At 39.2% G+C, this 18,938-nt stretch overlaps 2 protein-coding genes across 3 annotated transcripts in view; both read left to right on the top strand.

The window, feature by feature from the left end:
* Positions 1-18,938, top strand: part of LOC126754556 (lipoyltransferase 1, mitochondrial) — a 73,806-nt gene that overhangs the window by 45,481 nt on the left and 9,387 nt on the right. The window lies entirely within an intron of this gene.
* On the top strand, positions 11,054-15,504 carry LOC126754559 (uncharacterized). Its single transcript, XM_050466646.1, has 3 exons — positions 11,054-13,712; positions 13,769-14,482; positions 14,539-15,504. The coding sequence occupies exons 2-3, from the start codon at positions 14,222-14,224 to the stop codon at positions 15,481-15,483; spliced, it is 1,206 nt and encodes a 401-aa protein (XP_050322603.1). The 5' UTR covers positions 11,054-13,712; positions 13,769-14,221; the 3' UTR covers positions 15,484-15,504.

Below are 18,938 nucleotides of genomic sequence, written 5' to 3'. Positions count from 1 at the left end.
ATGTCAATCAGCATGGGTTTGTCCCTGGGCGCTCCACTGTGTCAAACTTAGCAGTTTTTAGTGATTATTGTATGTCTGCATTCTCCGCTGGATTTCAAGTAGATTGTGTCTACACAGATTTCTCTAAAGCCTTTGATAAGGTATCACATAATATTCTAATTAAAAAATTATCATCACTAGGATTTCACTCGGCCTTCTTGATGTGGATTAAATCATATTTGCAAAACAGACGATGCGTAGTCACTGTTGATGGAGTGTCATCTGATTCATTCACTGCGTCTTCGGGAGTCCCACAAGGAAGCGTCTTGGGTCCACTTCTCTTTGTGCTGTTTATCAATGACATCTCCTGTTGCTTCTCTTTCGCCAACTTTCTGTTATATGCAGATGACTTAAAAATTTTTGCATTAATCAATAACGCACAAGATGTACTCAAACTTCAATGTGATATTGATACTTTTCATAATTGGTGCCTGAAATCGAAACTTTTTCTGAATGTAGATAAATGCTCACAGATCTCCTATGGTAGGGGACGCAACATATTATCTTCTAGCTACAGTATTTCTAATTGCGTCCTAAAATGCGTTACGGAAATCAAAGATCTTGGGGTAATCTTTGACAACAGATTTTCTTTCAGTAATCACATCAACTATATCACTTCAAAATCTTTTTCTGTACTTGGCTTTGTCCGTCGAAATTCTACAAATTTCTCCGACCCTTACACATTAAAATTACTGTACACATGTTTTGTGCGTTCCATCTTGGAGTATGCAGTGTTTATTTGGAGACCATATTGCATATCGTCAATTAACAGGATCGAGCGTGTTCAAAAGATCTTTCTTAAATATGCTCTCCGCTCCTTAAAGTTTGTTGACCCAATACCATCGTATACATCGCGTTTATTGCTTTTACATCTTAAATCGCTGGAAAATCGAAGGTCCGTTCTCTCACTTTCATTTGTCTACAATGTAATTAACGGGGAAATTGACTGTCCCTACTTATTAGGGAAACTCAACTTCAATACTCCCCAGCGTTGTCTCAGATCCATTTCGCCATTTTATTACAAAAAGGAAAGTACTAATTTTGCTGAATATGCTCCCCTCAAGAGGGCTATGCGGGAGTTTAACTCGATCTCCGAGAAAGTTCTACTTGACTTTTCTCACTCTAGGGTATCCTTCATTAATACCCTCAATTCTGTTTTTTAGTTTAAGTTATCTACTCTTGTTATTGTAATTTTATTATTTTAGAATTCTAATATGCATCCTAGTTTTTCATTAGTCTGTAAGAATTATTGTTCATAGACTTTACTAAATAAATAAATAAATACAGGCTGTGGAAATTCGTAAGCAGATTCACCGGAGGACCTTAACATCGTTGGCACCACGCGGTATATCAATTTACTCGTAATTTCTCCAAAAATATTTAAAAACAAATAATTTATCATATAATATTTGGAAACTTTAAGCAATAACAAAAAATAATATCAAATCAAAAACACTCAATTATTTTTGGCGCAAAAATTCTCCTCCGAACATCTAAAGTGATTATCAGCTGTTTTTGTCGCACGGCAAACCAGCTGTCTACGCAGAGTTGTAGGTGGCCAGGGACACTACATTATCTGCAGGTGCAGTCGGTAAAGCAGTTTGTAAGGCAGTTTCTTTTACGTAACGTAACCACAATTCAATAAGATCGTGATGGACATACAAACTCCGCCTCCCGGTGGGGGAACACAATGTAACTAAATATGTAGGTATGTTGCTCGAACGCATTAAGAAAATAGAAACATGAACAATGAACTGAAAAACGAAAATGCGTCACTTAAACTTCAAAATGAAAACTTAAAGAAATCGCTAACCAAATATACAAATGAAACATCTTCTTTTCCATCAAAATCGACCTTTGCAGACGAAACAGATGAAGAGTTTGAACCAGAAACAAATTGGCTATTAAAAAAGAAAAGAAACGTAAAGCAGATTCTTCACCGGATGAAACAGCAGAAGGTGGTAAAATAGCTACAAAAGTAAGTCATCGCCCTCCGCCAAATATAATAACGGAAAATTTTAACCAACCCTTGATGCGTTCCTTGATAAACGTAGATGTAAAAAAATCTTATACACTCAAGCTCACTGGCCCAAGTTCCTGTAAAATAAATCTTTTAGATAGTTCCGACTGTAGAATTCTTACAAGGAAATTAAACGAATCGAAAATTTCTTGGTACTTGTACGAAGACAAGCAATCGCGTGATATACGCGAAATGGTAAAAGACATTCATCACTCATGTGAGCTTGAATGTATTGTCACAGATCTTAAAAGCAAGCGTTTAATGTTACGAAAGTCTTACACAAACTTCAATATAAAACAAAAAATCCGTTAAATATGTTTATTGTACGCTTTGAATCTACGGAGAACGTTAAGAAAATTTACGAAATCAAACATATTTTAAGTTCTGTCGTTAAACTAGAGCCCATCAAGCCATCGAATCTTGTGCCGCAGTGTAAATCTGTCAGGCGTTCGGTCACACTAGAAACTATTGCTGTAAACCACCGAGGTGTGTAAAGTGCCCCGGAAATCATACAACACTAAGCTGCACAAAACCTGCCGAACTACCGCCAAAATGCTGTAACTGTAGTCAAAATCACCCTGCGAACTATAGAGGATGTGAAGTGGCAAAGCAACTTTAAAAAATTAAAAATGCGACTGAGAAAAATAAAGAGCATAAATATGAACCAAAACGCTTAAGTACAACTGCATCCACTATTCCTCAGAAGGAAGTCACTAATGTAAATAGTAGCATAATAGCATAACTAAAGGTGCTAATAAAGTTTAACAAAATATGTCTGAAAATCAAAAAAATACGAATGCCACTGGTCATATTACCGGTAATTTTTCATTAATCCTCAACAAGCTCAATAAGCTGGAATAGCAAAATGGACTTACCCACTAACGTCTTACTAAACTAGAGCGACAGCACAACGAAAGTAAGGCGCAAAAATGAAACCGATGGAAATTATGACCTGAAATGCAAATGCTTGCTCAAACGTAGTAAAGAATTAGAAGCATTACTCCATATTGAAAAAATTGATATTTGTCTTATATCAGAAATTCATTTTACAAATGAAACTTTCGTTAGATTCACAAACTACAAGACGTATTGCTCGAACCATCCAAATAACAATGCGAGAAGGGGGAGTGCCATAATTATCAGAGATAATATTCCCCACTACGAAGAAATTAATATAAGTGTCCCAGAATTCCAAACCACGACCATATCGGTTGAATCTAGTTTCGGGAAAATAAGCATTACCGCAATATATAGCCCACCTAGACACAATATCAAAATGGACTTGCACACAGAACTTATATTAAAACACCATGGAAAATTCGTCATGGGTGGTGATTTTAACGCAAAACACTCACAATGGGGTTCAAGAGTTACGACTCCGAAGGGGAGAGAGCTATTTAAAGCTGTTACGGCCACTGGATGCGACTTCATGTATACTGGCCTTCCGACACAAGGAAATTACCTGACTTGATCGACTTATTCATCATTCGACAAATATCCAAGACCTTCATTACTATTGAAAATGGATTAGACTTAAATTCGGACCACTCGCCAGTACATCTAATCTTAAATGGCCATCTAAAAGAAATCGACATACTACCTTATCTTTCTAATATATGTACATACGGATTGGGAGTATTTCAAAGTTATGCTCGACAAAAATATTGATTCTAAAGTAAATATAACAACTCAACATATGTTAGAAGATGAAGTTCATACATTTACGAAAGGTATTCAGGAATCGGCTTGGAAAAGCACTCCTGTTCCTAAACAAAAACAATTTTATACTAACTATCCATCAGACATTTTAGATCTCATAAAGAAAAAGAGAAAACTACTTTAAAAATGGCAAATCGCGATTTCCTCAATATAAAACAGAACTGAACAATTTAACTAAGATTCTCAGCACCAAAATAAAGTTATTTACGAATCAAAATATTTCTAATTACATTGAGAAATTAACGCCAATCCAACATACGGATTATTCCCTTTGGAAAGCTGTAAAAAATGCTAGGAAACTAATATTGTCGAATGCACCCTTCAAAAAGCCAAACGGATCCTGGGCCAAAAGCGACGAAGAAAAAGCGGAAGTTTTTTCAGAGAAACTCTCTCCTCTTCTGTTTCATGGAACTTTACCGCAGCTGGAAATATCGCAATGCGTAGACGAAATCCAATCAGCAACAATTAAAGAAGTGGAAAATATAATTAAAAGTAGATTAAAACCAAGAAAAGCTCCCGGCTTCGACTTGGTGACAGCTGATATACTAAAAAATCTAACGCGAAAAGCATTAGAAAAACTTACATAGATAATAAACGTAAACATTGTCATGGAAGGTATCTGAAATCATTATGGTACAAAAACCAGGAAAAGCGCACAAGAAGCATCATCATATCGTCCAATCTTACTGTTGCCTATTTCGTCCAAACTACTTGAAGTTGTAATTATAAGAAGACTTCAAAACGTAATTGAAGAAAAGAGCCTTATACCAATTCATCAATTTGGATTTAGATCGCAACATTCCACAATCGATCAAGTTCATCGAATAATAGATATAATTGAGGATGCGATGGAAAAAAGCAAATTTGCACAGCTGTTTTTCTTGTCGTATCCCAGGCGTTCGATAAAGTATAGCACCATGGCTTACTATATAAATTAAGACTTCTCTTTCCACAGTAACTAACTTAACTACTTGCCTCTTACCTGTGCAACCGCGACTTCAGAATCAAGCAGGAACAGAGTCCGTTGTGGTTTTACGTGGGATCCTACTGTCGACAGCCTAACTCCACGGTGCTTTCTATTGCTAGAAGCACATAGATCAATACAGTGCGTTGATCAGTGCCCCAAAGCATAAGTGCACGCCACAAACCCTCATACCTTGGCGAACCAAAGCATGAGTGCCGACACAAACACTTACACTTTGGTTCCAATTGCTTTGGGTGGAAGGAAACACCCCAGCCGCCTTGGTCGGGTTCGAGGCCGACCTAAAACTTCTGCCGTACTCTGGGTCCGGCACCCGGCCGCAATGCGATCCACACCGGACGAAGTGCCCTTCCTGCATTTAGGTTTAAACCACAGCCACCACGAATCTCCACAAAGGGCCAAAGACCCAATGAGCAGATTGGAGTTACCTCCAAGGGCTAACTGCTCCCCGTGGTACCATGTTTTAGTCTTTGGTGTGACTTGTAGCTTACGCTACTGCCAGTTGAGCCCCTAAGAACTCAACTGTATGATGACAAGTGTCTCGTAAAGTGTAAATCGTAAAACGAAACGTCATTATACCAGGAATAGAAATATACAGCGTACAATAAACGTTTTCTACGACGATACTATAGCACTGTATCTGACATGGACTATGCTGACATTTCAAGGCAAGCCCAGAAAGACAGACACAGTGCATGTGGAATTTTAGTCGCCTCTTACGACAGGCATGCCTTACTACGGGTATATTCAGTGTCCCCCCCTACCCAAAGGGGGTCCACCCTACCTGCAGGGGGAAATCAAGCAGGGACAATCATATACTATGTTACAGCCAATAAAAACAGGTGCACCCCAAGAAAGTGTCCTGGGATATTTTGTTTACAAGCCATATGCCAATGCCGCCAAACAGCACAATCGCCACATTTGCAGATGATACCTGCATTACTACTGGTAAAAATGAAATAGAGGCGTCGAACAGAATGCAGTCTTCAATCAACCTAATCGTAGAATGGACACAAAAATGGAACATTACTGTCAACGAGTTGAAGTCTATACATATAAACTTCACTAACAAAACTGCTACGTATGTATATCCCTTTATATATTAGGAATGAAGTAATTCCGTACTCCACCTCGGCGAAATATCTTGGTTTGACGCTGGATGGAAAGTTAAAGTGGAAGGAGCATATACAAAGAAAACTAACAACATCAAATAAAAATTTAGTCTACAATCAAACGTTAAAGCCCATCTGGACATATGGAATCCAACTATGGGGATGCGCTGCACCGGTATACATCGAAATGGTGCAAAGATTCCAAAATAAAGTTCTTCGAAAAATTGTAAATGCTCCGTGGTACAAACGGAATTCAGATCTACATCATGATCTTCACATAAAAATGGTTCGGGAAGTCATTCGCGAAACGGCATCGAAACATGCCACAAGGTTGCGAAATCATGTAAACGCTAAAGCCCGACAACAATGTGAAGCTAGAAAAAGCAGGCACAGATTGAAAAGAACAAGGTTTCATGATCTTCTAAGCAAATAACAAATATTATAATATTTAGTTTTTAATACAAAGTTTAGTTTTTGTAAAAAGCTTCTTAATAAAGCTTTTATTGTTTTACCTTATAAATTATGTAAAATATTGCTTGTTAGTACTTTTGTAACTAGTTGTAATTCGAATGAAATGTAAAACCATATCTTTGTTACGATTCAAAAAAAAAAAAAAACAAAAAACCGTTGGAAAGAACAAGTGGAGAGGGACATGGCTTCGCTTGGAATATCCAATTGGCGCCACGTAGCAAAAGAAGAAACGACTGGCGCGTTGTTATTAACTCGGCTATAATCGCGTAAGCGGTCTCTACGATAGTAAAGAAGAAGAAGCTCCTCGGCAAAATAAATATCTACTGCTTTAAATCATAAGAACTATTATGTAAAATGTTTATACATATGTACTATTATTCTTAATAAGCTAAGATGCTAACGGTACTATTTATTCCACACAGAAATGTTACTTACCCCAAACATGATCTGGATACTCGCTACAGCAACAACAAAAAGACAAATTTCACAATAAAGGTCTAAAATAAACTTCGAATAGACCATTGGTAAACATTTAACATTCTTCTTCTTCTTAATTGGCGTAGACACCGCTTACGCGATTATAGCCGAGTTAACAACAGCGCGCCAGTCGTTTCTTCTTTTCGCTACGTGGCGCCAATTGCATATTCCAAGCGAACAGGTCCTTCTCCACTTGGTCCTTCCAACGGAGTGGAGGTCTTCTTCTTCCTCTGCTTCCCCCGGCGGGTACTGCGTCGAATACTTTCAGAGCTGGAGTGTTTTCATCCATCCGGACAACATGACCTAGCCAGCGTAGCCGCTGCCTTTTAATTGGCTGAACTATGTCAATGTCGTCCTATATCTCGTACAGCTCATCGTTCCATCGAATGCGATATTCGCCGTGGCCAATGCGCAAAGGACCATAAATCTTTCGCAGAATTTTTCTCTCGAAGACTCGTAACGTCGACTCATCGGTTGCTGTCATCGCCCATGCCTCTGCAACATATAGCAGGACGGGAATAATAAGTGACTTATAGAGTTTGGTCTTTGTTCGTCAAGAGAGGACTTTACTTTTCAATTGCCTACTCAGTCCGAAGTAGCACCTGTTGGCAAGAGAAATCCTGCGTTGGATTTCCAGGCTGACATTGTTGGTGGTGTTAATGCTGGTTCCTAAATAGACGAAATTATCTACAACTTCAAATTTATGACTGTCAACAGTGACGTGCGTCGCGAGTGCGACGACTGTTTGTTTGATGACAGGAGATATTTCGTTTTGCCCTCGTTCACTGCCAGACCCATTTTCTGTGCTTCCTTGTCCAGCCTGGAGAAAGCAGAACTAACGGCGCGGGTGTTGAGGCCGATGATATCAATATCGTCGGCTTACGCCAGCAGCTGTACACTCTTATAGAAGATGATACCTTCTCTGTTTAGTTCTGCAGCTTGAACTATTTTCTCCAGAAGCAGGTTGAAGAAGTCGCACGATAGGGGGTCGCCTTGTCTGAAACCTCGTTTGGTATCGAACGGCTCGGAGAGGTCCTTCCCGATCCTGACGGAGCTTTTCGTGTTGCTCAACGTCAGTTTACACAGCCGTATTAGTTTTGCGGGGATACCAAATTCAGACATCGGGGCATAAAGGCAGCTCCTTTTCGTGCTGTCGAAAGCAGCTTTGAAATCGACGAAGAGGTGGTGTGTGTCGATTCTCCTTTCACGGGTCTTTTCCAAGATTTGGCGCATGGTGAATATCTGGTCGGTTGTTGATTTTCCAGGTCTGAAGCCACACTGATAAGGTCCAATCAGTTTGTTGACGGTGGGCTTTAATCTTTCACACAATACGCTCGATAGAACCTTATATGCGATGTTGAGGAGGCTAATCCCACGGTAGTTGGCGCAAATTGTGGGGTCTCCTTTTTTATGGATTGGGCATAGCACACTTAAATTCCAATCGTTGGGCATGCTCTCGTCCGACCATATTTTACAAAGAAGCTGATGCATGCTCCCTATTAGTTCTTCGCCGCCGTGTTTGAATAGCTCGGCCGGTAGTCCGTCGGCCCCTGCCGCTTTGTTGTTCTTGAGGCGGGCAATTGCTATTCGAACTTCTTCATGGTCGGGTAATGGAACATCTGCTCCATCGTCATCGATTGGGGAATCGGGTTCTCCTTCTCCTGGTGTTGTGCGTTCACTGCCATTCAGCAGGCTGGAGAAGTGTTCCCTCCATAATTTAACTATGCTCTGGGCATCAGTGACTAGATCACCTTTGGGGGTCCTACAAGAGTATGCTCCGGTCTTGAAACCTTCTGTAAGCCGCCGCATTTTTTCGTAGAATTTTCGAGCATTACCCCTATCGGCCAGCTTATCAAGCTCTTCGTACTCACGCATTTCGGCCTCTTTCTTCTTCTGTCTGCAGATGCGTTTCGCTTCCCTCTTCAACTCTCGGTATCTATCCCATCCCGCACGTGTAGTGGTCGATCGTAACGTTGCGAGGTAGGCAGCCTGTTTTCTCTCCGCTGCGACACGGCACTCCTAGTCGTACCAGCTGTTCTTTTGCACTTTCCGAAAACCAATGGTTTCGGTTGCAGCTGCACGAGTAAGGAGTTTGAAATGCCGTCCCACAGCTCCCTTATACCGAGTTGTTGACGAGTGCTCTCAGAGAGCAGGAGTGCAAGCCGAATAGAGAATCGTTCGGCTGTCTGTTGTGATTGCAGCTTTTCGACGTCGACCCTTCCTTGTGTTTGTTGGCGTGCGTTTTTTGCTGCACAGAGGCGAGTGCGGATCTTAGCTGCAACAAGATAGTGGTCCGAGTCGATGTTAGGACCTCGGAGCGCACGCACATCTAAAACACTGGAGACGTGTCTTCCATCTATCACAACATGATCGATCTGGTTGGTAGTTTTTCGATCCGGAGACAGCCAGGTAGCTTGATGAATCTTCTTGTGCTGGAATCTAGTACTACAGATAACCATATTTTGGGCCCGGCGAAGTCAATCAGCCTCAACCCATTTGGGGATGTTTCGTCGTGGAGGCTGAATTTACCGACCGTAGTGCCAAATATACCTTCTTTGCCCACCCTGGCGTTAAAGTCGCCAAGCACGATTTTGACATCGTGGCGGGGGCAGCTCTCATAAGCGCGCTTCAAGCGCTCATAGAAGGCATCTTTGGTCACATCGTCCTTCTCTTCCGTCGGGGCGTGGGCGCAAATCAGCGATATGTTGAAGAACCTCGCTTTGATGCGGATTGTGGCTAGACGTTCATTCACCGGAGTGAATGATAGTACTCGGCAACGGAGTCTCTCACATTAGCTCGCCTTCGAACGGATGATCTTAGGCTACCCAGAGGATACTTGGTCAAAGACCGGAAGTAGTGAGCTGCTTGAGCCATGTGTAAAAGAATCGTTTCTGGCCACTCCCAAGTGAATGGCGATCAGAGAACTTTCCTCACTTGCGTGAACTTCTACACATGACTCCATCCTCCACTTAACATTATTTTAACATTAGTTCGGACAATTATTGAAAACTTTGTAAAATAAACAAGTAGGGAAGGGCTAAGTTCGGGTGTCACCGAACATTTTATACTCTCGCATGATAAAGTGATAATCGAGATTTCATTATACGTCATTTACATATTTTTCAAATACCGTATTTGTGTAAAGTTTTATTTCGCTATCATCATTGGTTCCTAATGTATATATTATACAGAGAAGGCATCAGATGGAATTCAAAATAGCGTTATATTGGAAGAAGGCGTGGTTGTAAACCGATTTCACCCATATTTCGAACATGTCATCAGGGTGTTAAGAAAATATGATATACCGAATTTCATTGAAATCGGTAGAGTAGTTCCTGAGATATGATTTTTGGTCCATAAGTGGGCGACGCCACGCCCATTTTGAATTTTAAAAAAAAAGTCTGGGTGCAGCTTCCTTCTGCCATTTCTTCCGCAAAATTTAGTGTTTCTGACGTTTTTTGTTAGTCAGTTAACGCAATTTTAGTGATTTTCAACATAACCTTTGTATTGGAGGTGGGCGTGGTTATTATCCGACTCTATAGAGTTTGGTTGACATAGCTATAGTAGTTTCCGAGATATCTACAAAAAACTTAGTAGGGGGCGGGCCACGCCCACTTTTCCAAAAAAACTACGTCCAAATATGCCCCTCCCTAATGTGATCCTTTGTGCCAAATTTCACTTTAATATCTTTATTTAGGGCTTAGTTATGACACTTTATAGGTTTTCGGTTTTTGCCATTTTGTGGGCGTGGCAGTGGGCCGATTTTGCCCATCTTCGAATTTAACCTTCTTATGGAGCCAAGAAATACGTGTACCAAGTTTCATCATGACATCGGATTGAAAAGGCAAAGAAGAAAATTTGCTACATTCCGTCAATTAACGTAGAGTAGATGTGATGATGTGGGGAAGTAAGGCAGCTAGTGGGTTAGGAAACTTTGTATGTCTTGTATCTATTATGGTCAGATAAGGAAATTGTGAACAATTTAAGACAAAGTGCCACCAATTTTGGTCTAAATAACGAATTTTGGTTTTCGATATTGTCAGGTTGTGGCTTCTTCATAGCGTTATAGTACAACTGTCAACGCCTTTTGTTTTTATACTCTTGCAACAAAGTTGCTAAGGAGAGTATTATAGTTTTGTTCACATAACGGTTGTTTGTAAGTTAAAACTGTCAGATATAGGGTTATATATACCAAAGTGATCAGGGTGACGAGGCATGTCTGTCTGTCCGTCCTGCTTTTAAACAATAACTTGAATAAATCGATATGTAATCGGTCTACAGATTACTCCTGTTCTCTTATACCCCTTGTAACGGCTTTCGTAATTACAGTGGACTTTACGGTGAATATGTCGCTAAAATTCGGAGTTATTTTAGTATAAATGCCCAGAAATATGGGAAACATATTAAGGTTAGGTTAGTGTAGTAGTCACTTATAGACAAGTTTTGGTCCTTTGCGATACCAGATAGAGTTAAGTGACGAGGTCCATGTGAAGTCGTAATCCTTTATGATGGCTGCGCTTGAAGCGAATTTCAATAGACTCTGTCGCCTCACTATCTACATCTTCTAGTGTCTCATACCGTGGGCCCCAAATGATTAAGGCATATTCTTACAAATGCGGGGGTTTTCTTGGTGCCTTGTTCTTGACATTTTTTGCATTCTTCTTGATCTTTCAGCCCCATTCTGTAGGCGTGTGTCGCCACCAAACAGTCACAAGTGAGTATTCCGATTATGTTCCTACAGTTTTTTTTATGGAGTGCCATTATGAATTTTGTACATTTCTGATCTACCGTTTTGCGCTTTACTTTTGCATTGCAATGTCGCATTGACATTGTTGGCATTTCCCTTTGTATTCTCTGTAATTATGTTTTCAGGTCTATTCCCTTCATAACTAGACCTTACCTTACCGCGCCGTTATAGCTAGGAAAATGCACACTAACTAGGTATTCTAATGAGTTTTCGCCGTTGTCCGTCTACTCCCCGGAACTCTTGTGAATTAGACCCGGCGAGGTGGAGTATCCTCATCCTCGCCACCTCATTGGACTTTTCAAAGCTGCTACAAAGTTTTTACAAGTTTTTTTTTTTTTTTAAATTCCCGTACTCTGCGTCTGAAAGACCCGAGCTTCTTGTTCCATCGTAGAGGCTTCCTTTTGTGCTTGAGTCGAAGCGAAGGGCAAGCGGGATGAAAAGCGTTCGTGAATATTGTCCCGCCCCTTTCCTGCTCTTCATACACGCTCTTGTACACGCAAGGTCTAAGTCTCTTTTCTAATAGTATCTGCCCAGATCTCAGTTTGTGTTTCTGCGATTTCTTCTCACATCTTGTCTGATCTTTGCATTTGATTAAATGTAGAAGTAGATGTACCTAAGGTCACAGAATGTCCGTGTGTTTAGCACCCTTCAATTGTTTACCATTGACGTTTCTGGAGATTAGCCCTTTATACATAGGTTCCTCACTTTTATTGGCTACGACTAGACTAATTTGTAAAATAAAATTCCGCATTCGTGTGGCATATAGCAGGGTGCAAGTATTAAAGACTGATATAGTATGGCAGTATAGATTTTTTACCGTTATGACCGTTCTTACCTTTTTCTTCACGTTCGGGGTGTCTGTTGTGCAGTTTGGTGACTTTAGTCCAGCGACCACCTTACCCGATTCGATCTACAGTTCCTAGACTAAAACCACGTCGTAGCCTGCCTAGAAGAAGCTCAGCAGAGGCGATCTTGCATTTGTGGAGGTTTACCTAAGGTACCCTCAGCTCCCGGTTTTGGAACCTCAGAATGGTTTCCGTCGATTTATGCCTTTTTTCAGCGATATGCTCCTCAATGCGATTCACAAAGGCTGTATCAAAGTGTGCCCGGCCGTTCGTCACCTCCTCTTCTTTCAAGTTAGACTAGCCTTCGGTCGGTTGCATATTCCTAACGCCGCCTCGTATCTCGCTTTTGTCATAAACCCCTCCTTGGTTGGCATTTTTGGGGGCCCTCTCTTGTTGTGAGACTTGGAACTCTCGGTCACCAGCTCAGGAGAGCGAAACAGTTCTTCTTATTTTTCGCGTTTATACTCACAGCGCTTTCTTGGTCTGAATTTGCATTAACTGTGTATGCTGTACAAATGGTCTGGCAGTAGTAGTACAACCACCGCAACCGCTGGGTTTCACAATATAAAGGGCACCGATCCGGTTTTAGCAGCCTTGCTCCCAACCAACAATTGGACTTATATCCCAGTCCGCTTTACTCCATTGTTGAAGAACATTTTTGATTTTATGCCAAAATTAAATGGTATTTACTTCCGATAGAAATTGTTCAATAAGTGTGATATTTTAACGAAATTCAGTGGACATGTTTTCTTAAACATAATATGGTTTGGTGCTAGTGAATATGAACTAGAGCTCCCACTCCCGGGCTCCCGAAATCCCGGGATTTAATAAAATTTTTGTCCTTTTTTTAAACACTGTTAATTATTATTTTTTCATAAACAAAGTTGTATTTACAATAGATGAACATTGCCAAAAAAACAATTAGTAAGAATTTAGTACTTTACAACACTGTTTGATCAAAGTTACAGCACTGGTTTGATCAGCTGTTAATTGGCAAGCTGTAGCATGTGCCAAGAATACGATCAACCGCACTGCATTTGACAAACTTACACTTGTGCTTATTGTATAAATTGTAAAAATGGAATGTAAGTACTAAATATTTTAATTATAAATGTTAAAATAACAATTTTTCATTCACTTTGCATCATTTATAAAGCACACAAAAAAGGAGACGACAAATTGACGACATGGTTTTATTTTCTAATATCAACAAGTTCAGAGGAAGCCAAGTGCAAAAAATGTAATGCAGTCCTCAAAACAAAGGGTGAGTTCAACAAAAGGATTACACGAACATTTAAAGGTAAAAATTATAAATCCGCAATAAAAATAAGATTGTAGAGAAATTGATAATTTTAGGTTCATGGCATAAAGTTGTGCCGCGAAGCAACTCCTACAATTGCTGTTCCCAAGAAAGTGGCAAAAATTACTTCACATTTTTCACCAAAAAATGAAGAAAATATTCGTGCTATTATGGCCAGTTTGGTAGCTGTGGATGGATTAGCATTTTCAACCATTGCGCAATCAAAACAAATCAGAAAAGGTATTGAAGCCAGAAAATTTAAAGTTCCCAAATCTGACACCACAATCAGAAAATATGTAATGGAATATTGTGAAGAATGTCGCGAAAGAGTGAAGAAAGAAATAATCGATTTGAAAGTGAAAAATAATAGATTTAGCATTTCATTCGACAAATGGACTTCTGTGGCCAATAAACCCTACTTGAATTTAATACTGCATGGTCAAAAAAACATATAGAACTTGGGACTCGTCCGAATAAAAGGTGCCGCAACTTCTGAATACTGCATTGATATGATTGAATCTCGTTTCGTAGATTATGACTTGAGTTTAGCAACTGATATTATTTCTATTATCACGGATGGTGCCTCAACTATGTTGAAAATTGGCAAACGCATAGGTCCACATCAACAGCTGTACCTGGCACATGGAATACAGCCAGGTATCCTTGATGTGATGTACAAAAGACAAATTAAAGTTGAGCCAAATGAAATTTCTATATGTGAAGATGATGATTCCGAAGAAGATACGAGAGATCAAACTGATTGCATACAGGTAGACAGATTATTTATTTTTTTAATATGAAAATCCAATTTTTATGGTATTTTTAGTTAGCTGATAATGAAGAACGTGGAGAACTTACAGACGGATTTGATATCAAAAAAATTATGGACAAAATTCGGGGCAAAAAGAATGAAATTTTACAAAAATATGTGAAAATGGAGTTCAACAAAGAGTTGCAGCTCATCCTAGATTGTCAGACTCGGTGGAACAGTTTACTAAAAATGATCGAACGGTTTCATTTGCTGGAGTCTTGCTTGAAAAAAGCGATGGTCGACCTTAAGGCAGATTGCTTGGAAGATTTTGAATTTAATATTATTAAAATCATTATTAAAGTTTTAAAGCCGGCAGAGTTAGTTATAGAAGCTTTGTGTCGCCGTGACATGAACCTCTGTTCTGCTGATGCAGTGATACATTTTATGCTGGACGAAGTTAAAAATGTGGACTTATCAATAGCTTTCAATCTTTTTGAATCAATTAAAAAACGCGTTTCTGAAAGGCGCACAATATACACGAATATATTGAAACTATTAATAACGGGAAATTTTGTAAGTACCACAAATGAACCGAATTTAGAAGAAATGACAAACACTATTGTAGAAATTGTCAAAAAGTACAATACTAATGATATTGAGAATCGCGATATCGATTTAAAAATAATCGAAAATGAAAAGGAAAAAACGTTTAAGGAAAGGTTGCAAGAAACTGTCAAAGAATCTCGCGTTTTAAAAAGAAATGTCTCATTATCAGTAGAGGAAGCGGTACCAAAGGAAATAAATTTACTTCTTGGGGGTGGCGGGCTTGGCAGCAATCTGGAGGTTCTTTGTAATTTTTTAAAGACAATACCATCAACTAGTGTCGAATGCGAGCGTTGTTTTTCATTGTCTGGCCGCATTTGCACTAAAATCAGATCTAGTTTAAACGATGAAACAATGGATGCGCTTGAATTTTTAAAATACTATTTAAAATTAGTTCCTACAGAAATCGATCTGTGATTTTTATTATTTGTTTTTTGACAAAATAATATATATATAATACCAAATACATAGGTATATTTTTAATTGAATTCATGTAACTGATTCGAATTAAAAAGTGAATTATATATTTTTTTTTAATTTATAAGAAATAATAATTATTATTAAATAATAATTTTTTTATTATAAAGAACCCAAGAACATGGGCATAAAAAGAACATGGAAATAAAAAATTAATTTAATTTTTTTAAATTTATAAGCAATAATCAACAATTTTTATTTTCTCCCGTTTTTCCCGGGAATCCCGGGAAATGAAATTTCGATATCCCGAAATCCCGGGAATTCGAAAACATTCCGGGAGTGGGAGCTCTAATATGAACACAACTTAGCGGCAACTACAACTTATATATACCCTGACTCACACTACAAATGGGACCTCTCAAAACTGCTTTTTTTTTAACTTGAAATATAAATACTATGGCAATTTGTTCAAATGCTCCTTTTTATATCAAATAAGTTATTAATGTTTAATAATAAGAAGAAAAACTCACAAATGCTACGAAAAAATGCTACGACTAACAGAAGGTTTCAAAACCGGAGTATACTCTTGTAGAACCCAAAGAGGTGATCTAGTAACCGATGCCCAGAGCATACTAAAATTATGGAGGGAACACTTCTCCAGCCTGCTGAAAGACAGTGAATGCATAACACCAGGAGAAGGCGAACCCGATTCTCCAATCGATGACGATGGAACAGACGTTCCATTACCCGACCATGAAAAAGTTGGAATAGCAACCACCCGTCTGAAGAACAACAAAGCGGCGGGACCGATGGATTGCCGGCCGAGCTATTCAAATACAGCGGCGAAGAACTGATAAGGAGCATGTTTCAGCTTTTTTTGTAAAATGTGGTCGGATGAAAGCATGCTCGTGAAAAATACCCGTGAAAAGAGAATCGACACGCACCACCTCTTTGCCGATTTCAAAGCTTCCTTTGACAGCACGAAAAGGCGCTGCTTTTATACCGCGATGTCTGAGTTTGGTATCCCCGCAAAACTAAAACGGCTGTGTAAAATGACGTTGAGCAACGCCAAAAGATCCGTCAGGATCGGGAAGGACCTCTCCGATAATGATCTTGACATCATCGGCCTTAACAACCGCGCCGTTAGTTCTGCTTTCTCCAGAATGGATAAGGCAGCGAAGCAAATGGGTCTGGTGGTGAACGAGGATAAGACGAAATATCTCCTGTCATCAAACAAACAGTCATGGGGAGTAGGCACCCACGTCATTGTTGACCGTCTTAACTTCGAAGTTATAGATACTTTCGTCTATCTTGGAACCAGCATCAATACCAACAACGTCAGGATATCTCGTGCCAACAGGTGCTACTTCGGACTAAGTAAGCAATTGAGAAGTAAAGTCCTCTCTCGACGAACAAAAACAAAACTCCATCAGTCACTCATTATTCCCGTCCTGCTGTAAGGTGCTGAGGCATGGACGATGACAACATCTGATGAGTCGACGTTGAGAGTTTTCGGGAAAAAATTTCAGCGAAAGATTTATGGTCCTTTGCGTGTTGGCCATGGTGAATATCGCATTCGATGGAACGATGAGCTATATGATATATACGATGACATTGACATATGTAGTTCAGCGAATTAAAAGATAAGGGACGAAAACACTCCAGCTCTGAAAGTATTCGGCGCAGTACCCGCCGGGGCAAGCAGAGGAAGAGAAAGACCTCCACTCCGTTGGAAGGAACAAGTGGAGAAGGACCTGGTTTCGCTTGGAATCTCCAAGTGGTGCCACCTTGCGAAAAGAAGAAACGACTTGCGCGCTGTTGTTAACTCGGCTATAACCGCGTAAGCGGTTTCTAGGTCAATAAAGAAGAAGAAGAAAAAACCAAACAATGTTTATGCTGTAACAATAACAAAATTAACATAATTACGTTTATTTACGTTTAATGCTACACTTAAAATGGGACAGTTTGTAAAATTAAGAAAAAAATTAAGTCTGCGATTGTTTAATATCTTGTGAATTTAAGACCTCATGGAGACCGCGTGGCATACTTTCTAAAAGATTTTTGCATGCCGAAGCTTCTATATGGTTCCATTCTTCTTCCACGGCTTTCTTCGACTCTTTTTTGTTTGTTTTAATATTGCATGATTGTTTAAAATAATCACGAATCCCTTCTTCTTCGCGCTGTTATGAACATTTGCTTTCGGATGTCTATATATCCTATGCCATTTCACACTCCGTCTAAGTTTTCCAACCCCATCCCCGACATAGAACCCCAAATCATCAGTGAGCGTTTCTTGGCATTCTTCATACTAAACACTTGTCGTCCGATCTAAAGATGTTAATTTTGCTTTCGTCAGTGAAAAGATCCAAAAAAATATAACTGAAATACACACCAAGTTTTATAAATCAAGCTTTAAAACCACGTAACCTTTCGCCAAAAAGCTAAGTCTTTATCTGGATATTTAAGAGCAGACTCCATTCTTTATTTTTAATTGTTTGTGATATCATTGGTTTCCAGCGAGGTATTATTATTACTTTTTTTCAATATTTCTTTACTTATTGAAATTTGCTTTTTGTTTTAAAAGCCTAACAATAAGTTATAAAATCTTAAATATATTTAAAAACTAGACAAACTCAAGCAAGTAACTGAGCTGTTTTGTTATACGTTGCTCTTTAGTGCGCAGGCATATCTCTTCTTTTAAGGCGTGTTTGATCGCAGGAATGTACCAAAGCATTAGCTAAAGGGTTTGGGGATCTCGGAGTTTAGATATATATTTAATTCTACGGTCCTGTACTGCTTTCTTTACCATAGGAATACCAAGATCTTTATGAATATTTTCATTACGCATGTACCATGGTGAACACGTGATTGTTCTAAGCAATTTTGATTGGAACCTTTGCATGATATCAACATTAGTTGCTCAGGTGGTACCCCACAGTTGAATGCCATACATTCAAATCGGTTTTATGACCGCATTATATAAAAGCACTTTGTTGTCAAGGCTAAGTTTGGAGTTTTTATTTAAAAACCAATTTAAATTTGCAGCTCTTATCTTCATGCAAGTTATTTTACTCGCTAAGTGTTTTCTCCACGTAAGTCTTTTATCTAGGTGAATACCAAGATATGTTACTTATTTCGTTTGGGGTACTAAAATATTGGTCATTTTTACTCCCGGGCACATTTTTGGTCCAAGCGAAAATGTAACTTGCTTAAACTTTTTTTCATTCACATTTATACGCCAGTACGGCCATTCTTCGACAGAACTCAAGTGCTCCGCTAATATTTTGATGCTATATTTGTTACGGCTCACTAAAGCTGTGTCATCCGCAAAAGTTGAAGTCAAGATATTATTAGCTGTTGGAGGATCCCCTGTATATATTATGTATAGATTTGGGCCTAAAACACTGTCCTGTGGTACACCAGCTCTTATCTGTCTTTCATTACATATGAAATCT

Source organism: Bactrocera neohumeralis, chromosome 4 (genome assembly GCF_024586455.1).
Source record: "Bactrocera neohumeralis isolate Rockhampton chromosome 4, APGP_CSIRO_Bneo_wtdbg2-racon-allhic-juicebox.fasta_v2, whole genome shotgun sequence".
In the NCBI taxonomy this organism is placed as follows: domain Eukaryota; kingdom Metazoa; phylum Arthropoda; class Insecta; order Diptera; family Tephritidae; genus Bactrocera; species Bactrocera neohumeralis.
Note: the sequence above shows the minus strand (reverse complement) of the source record. Positions and strands in the feature narration are given on the sequence as shown.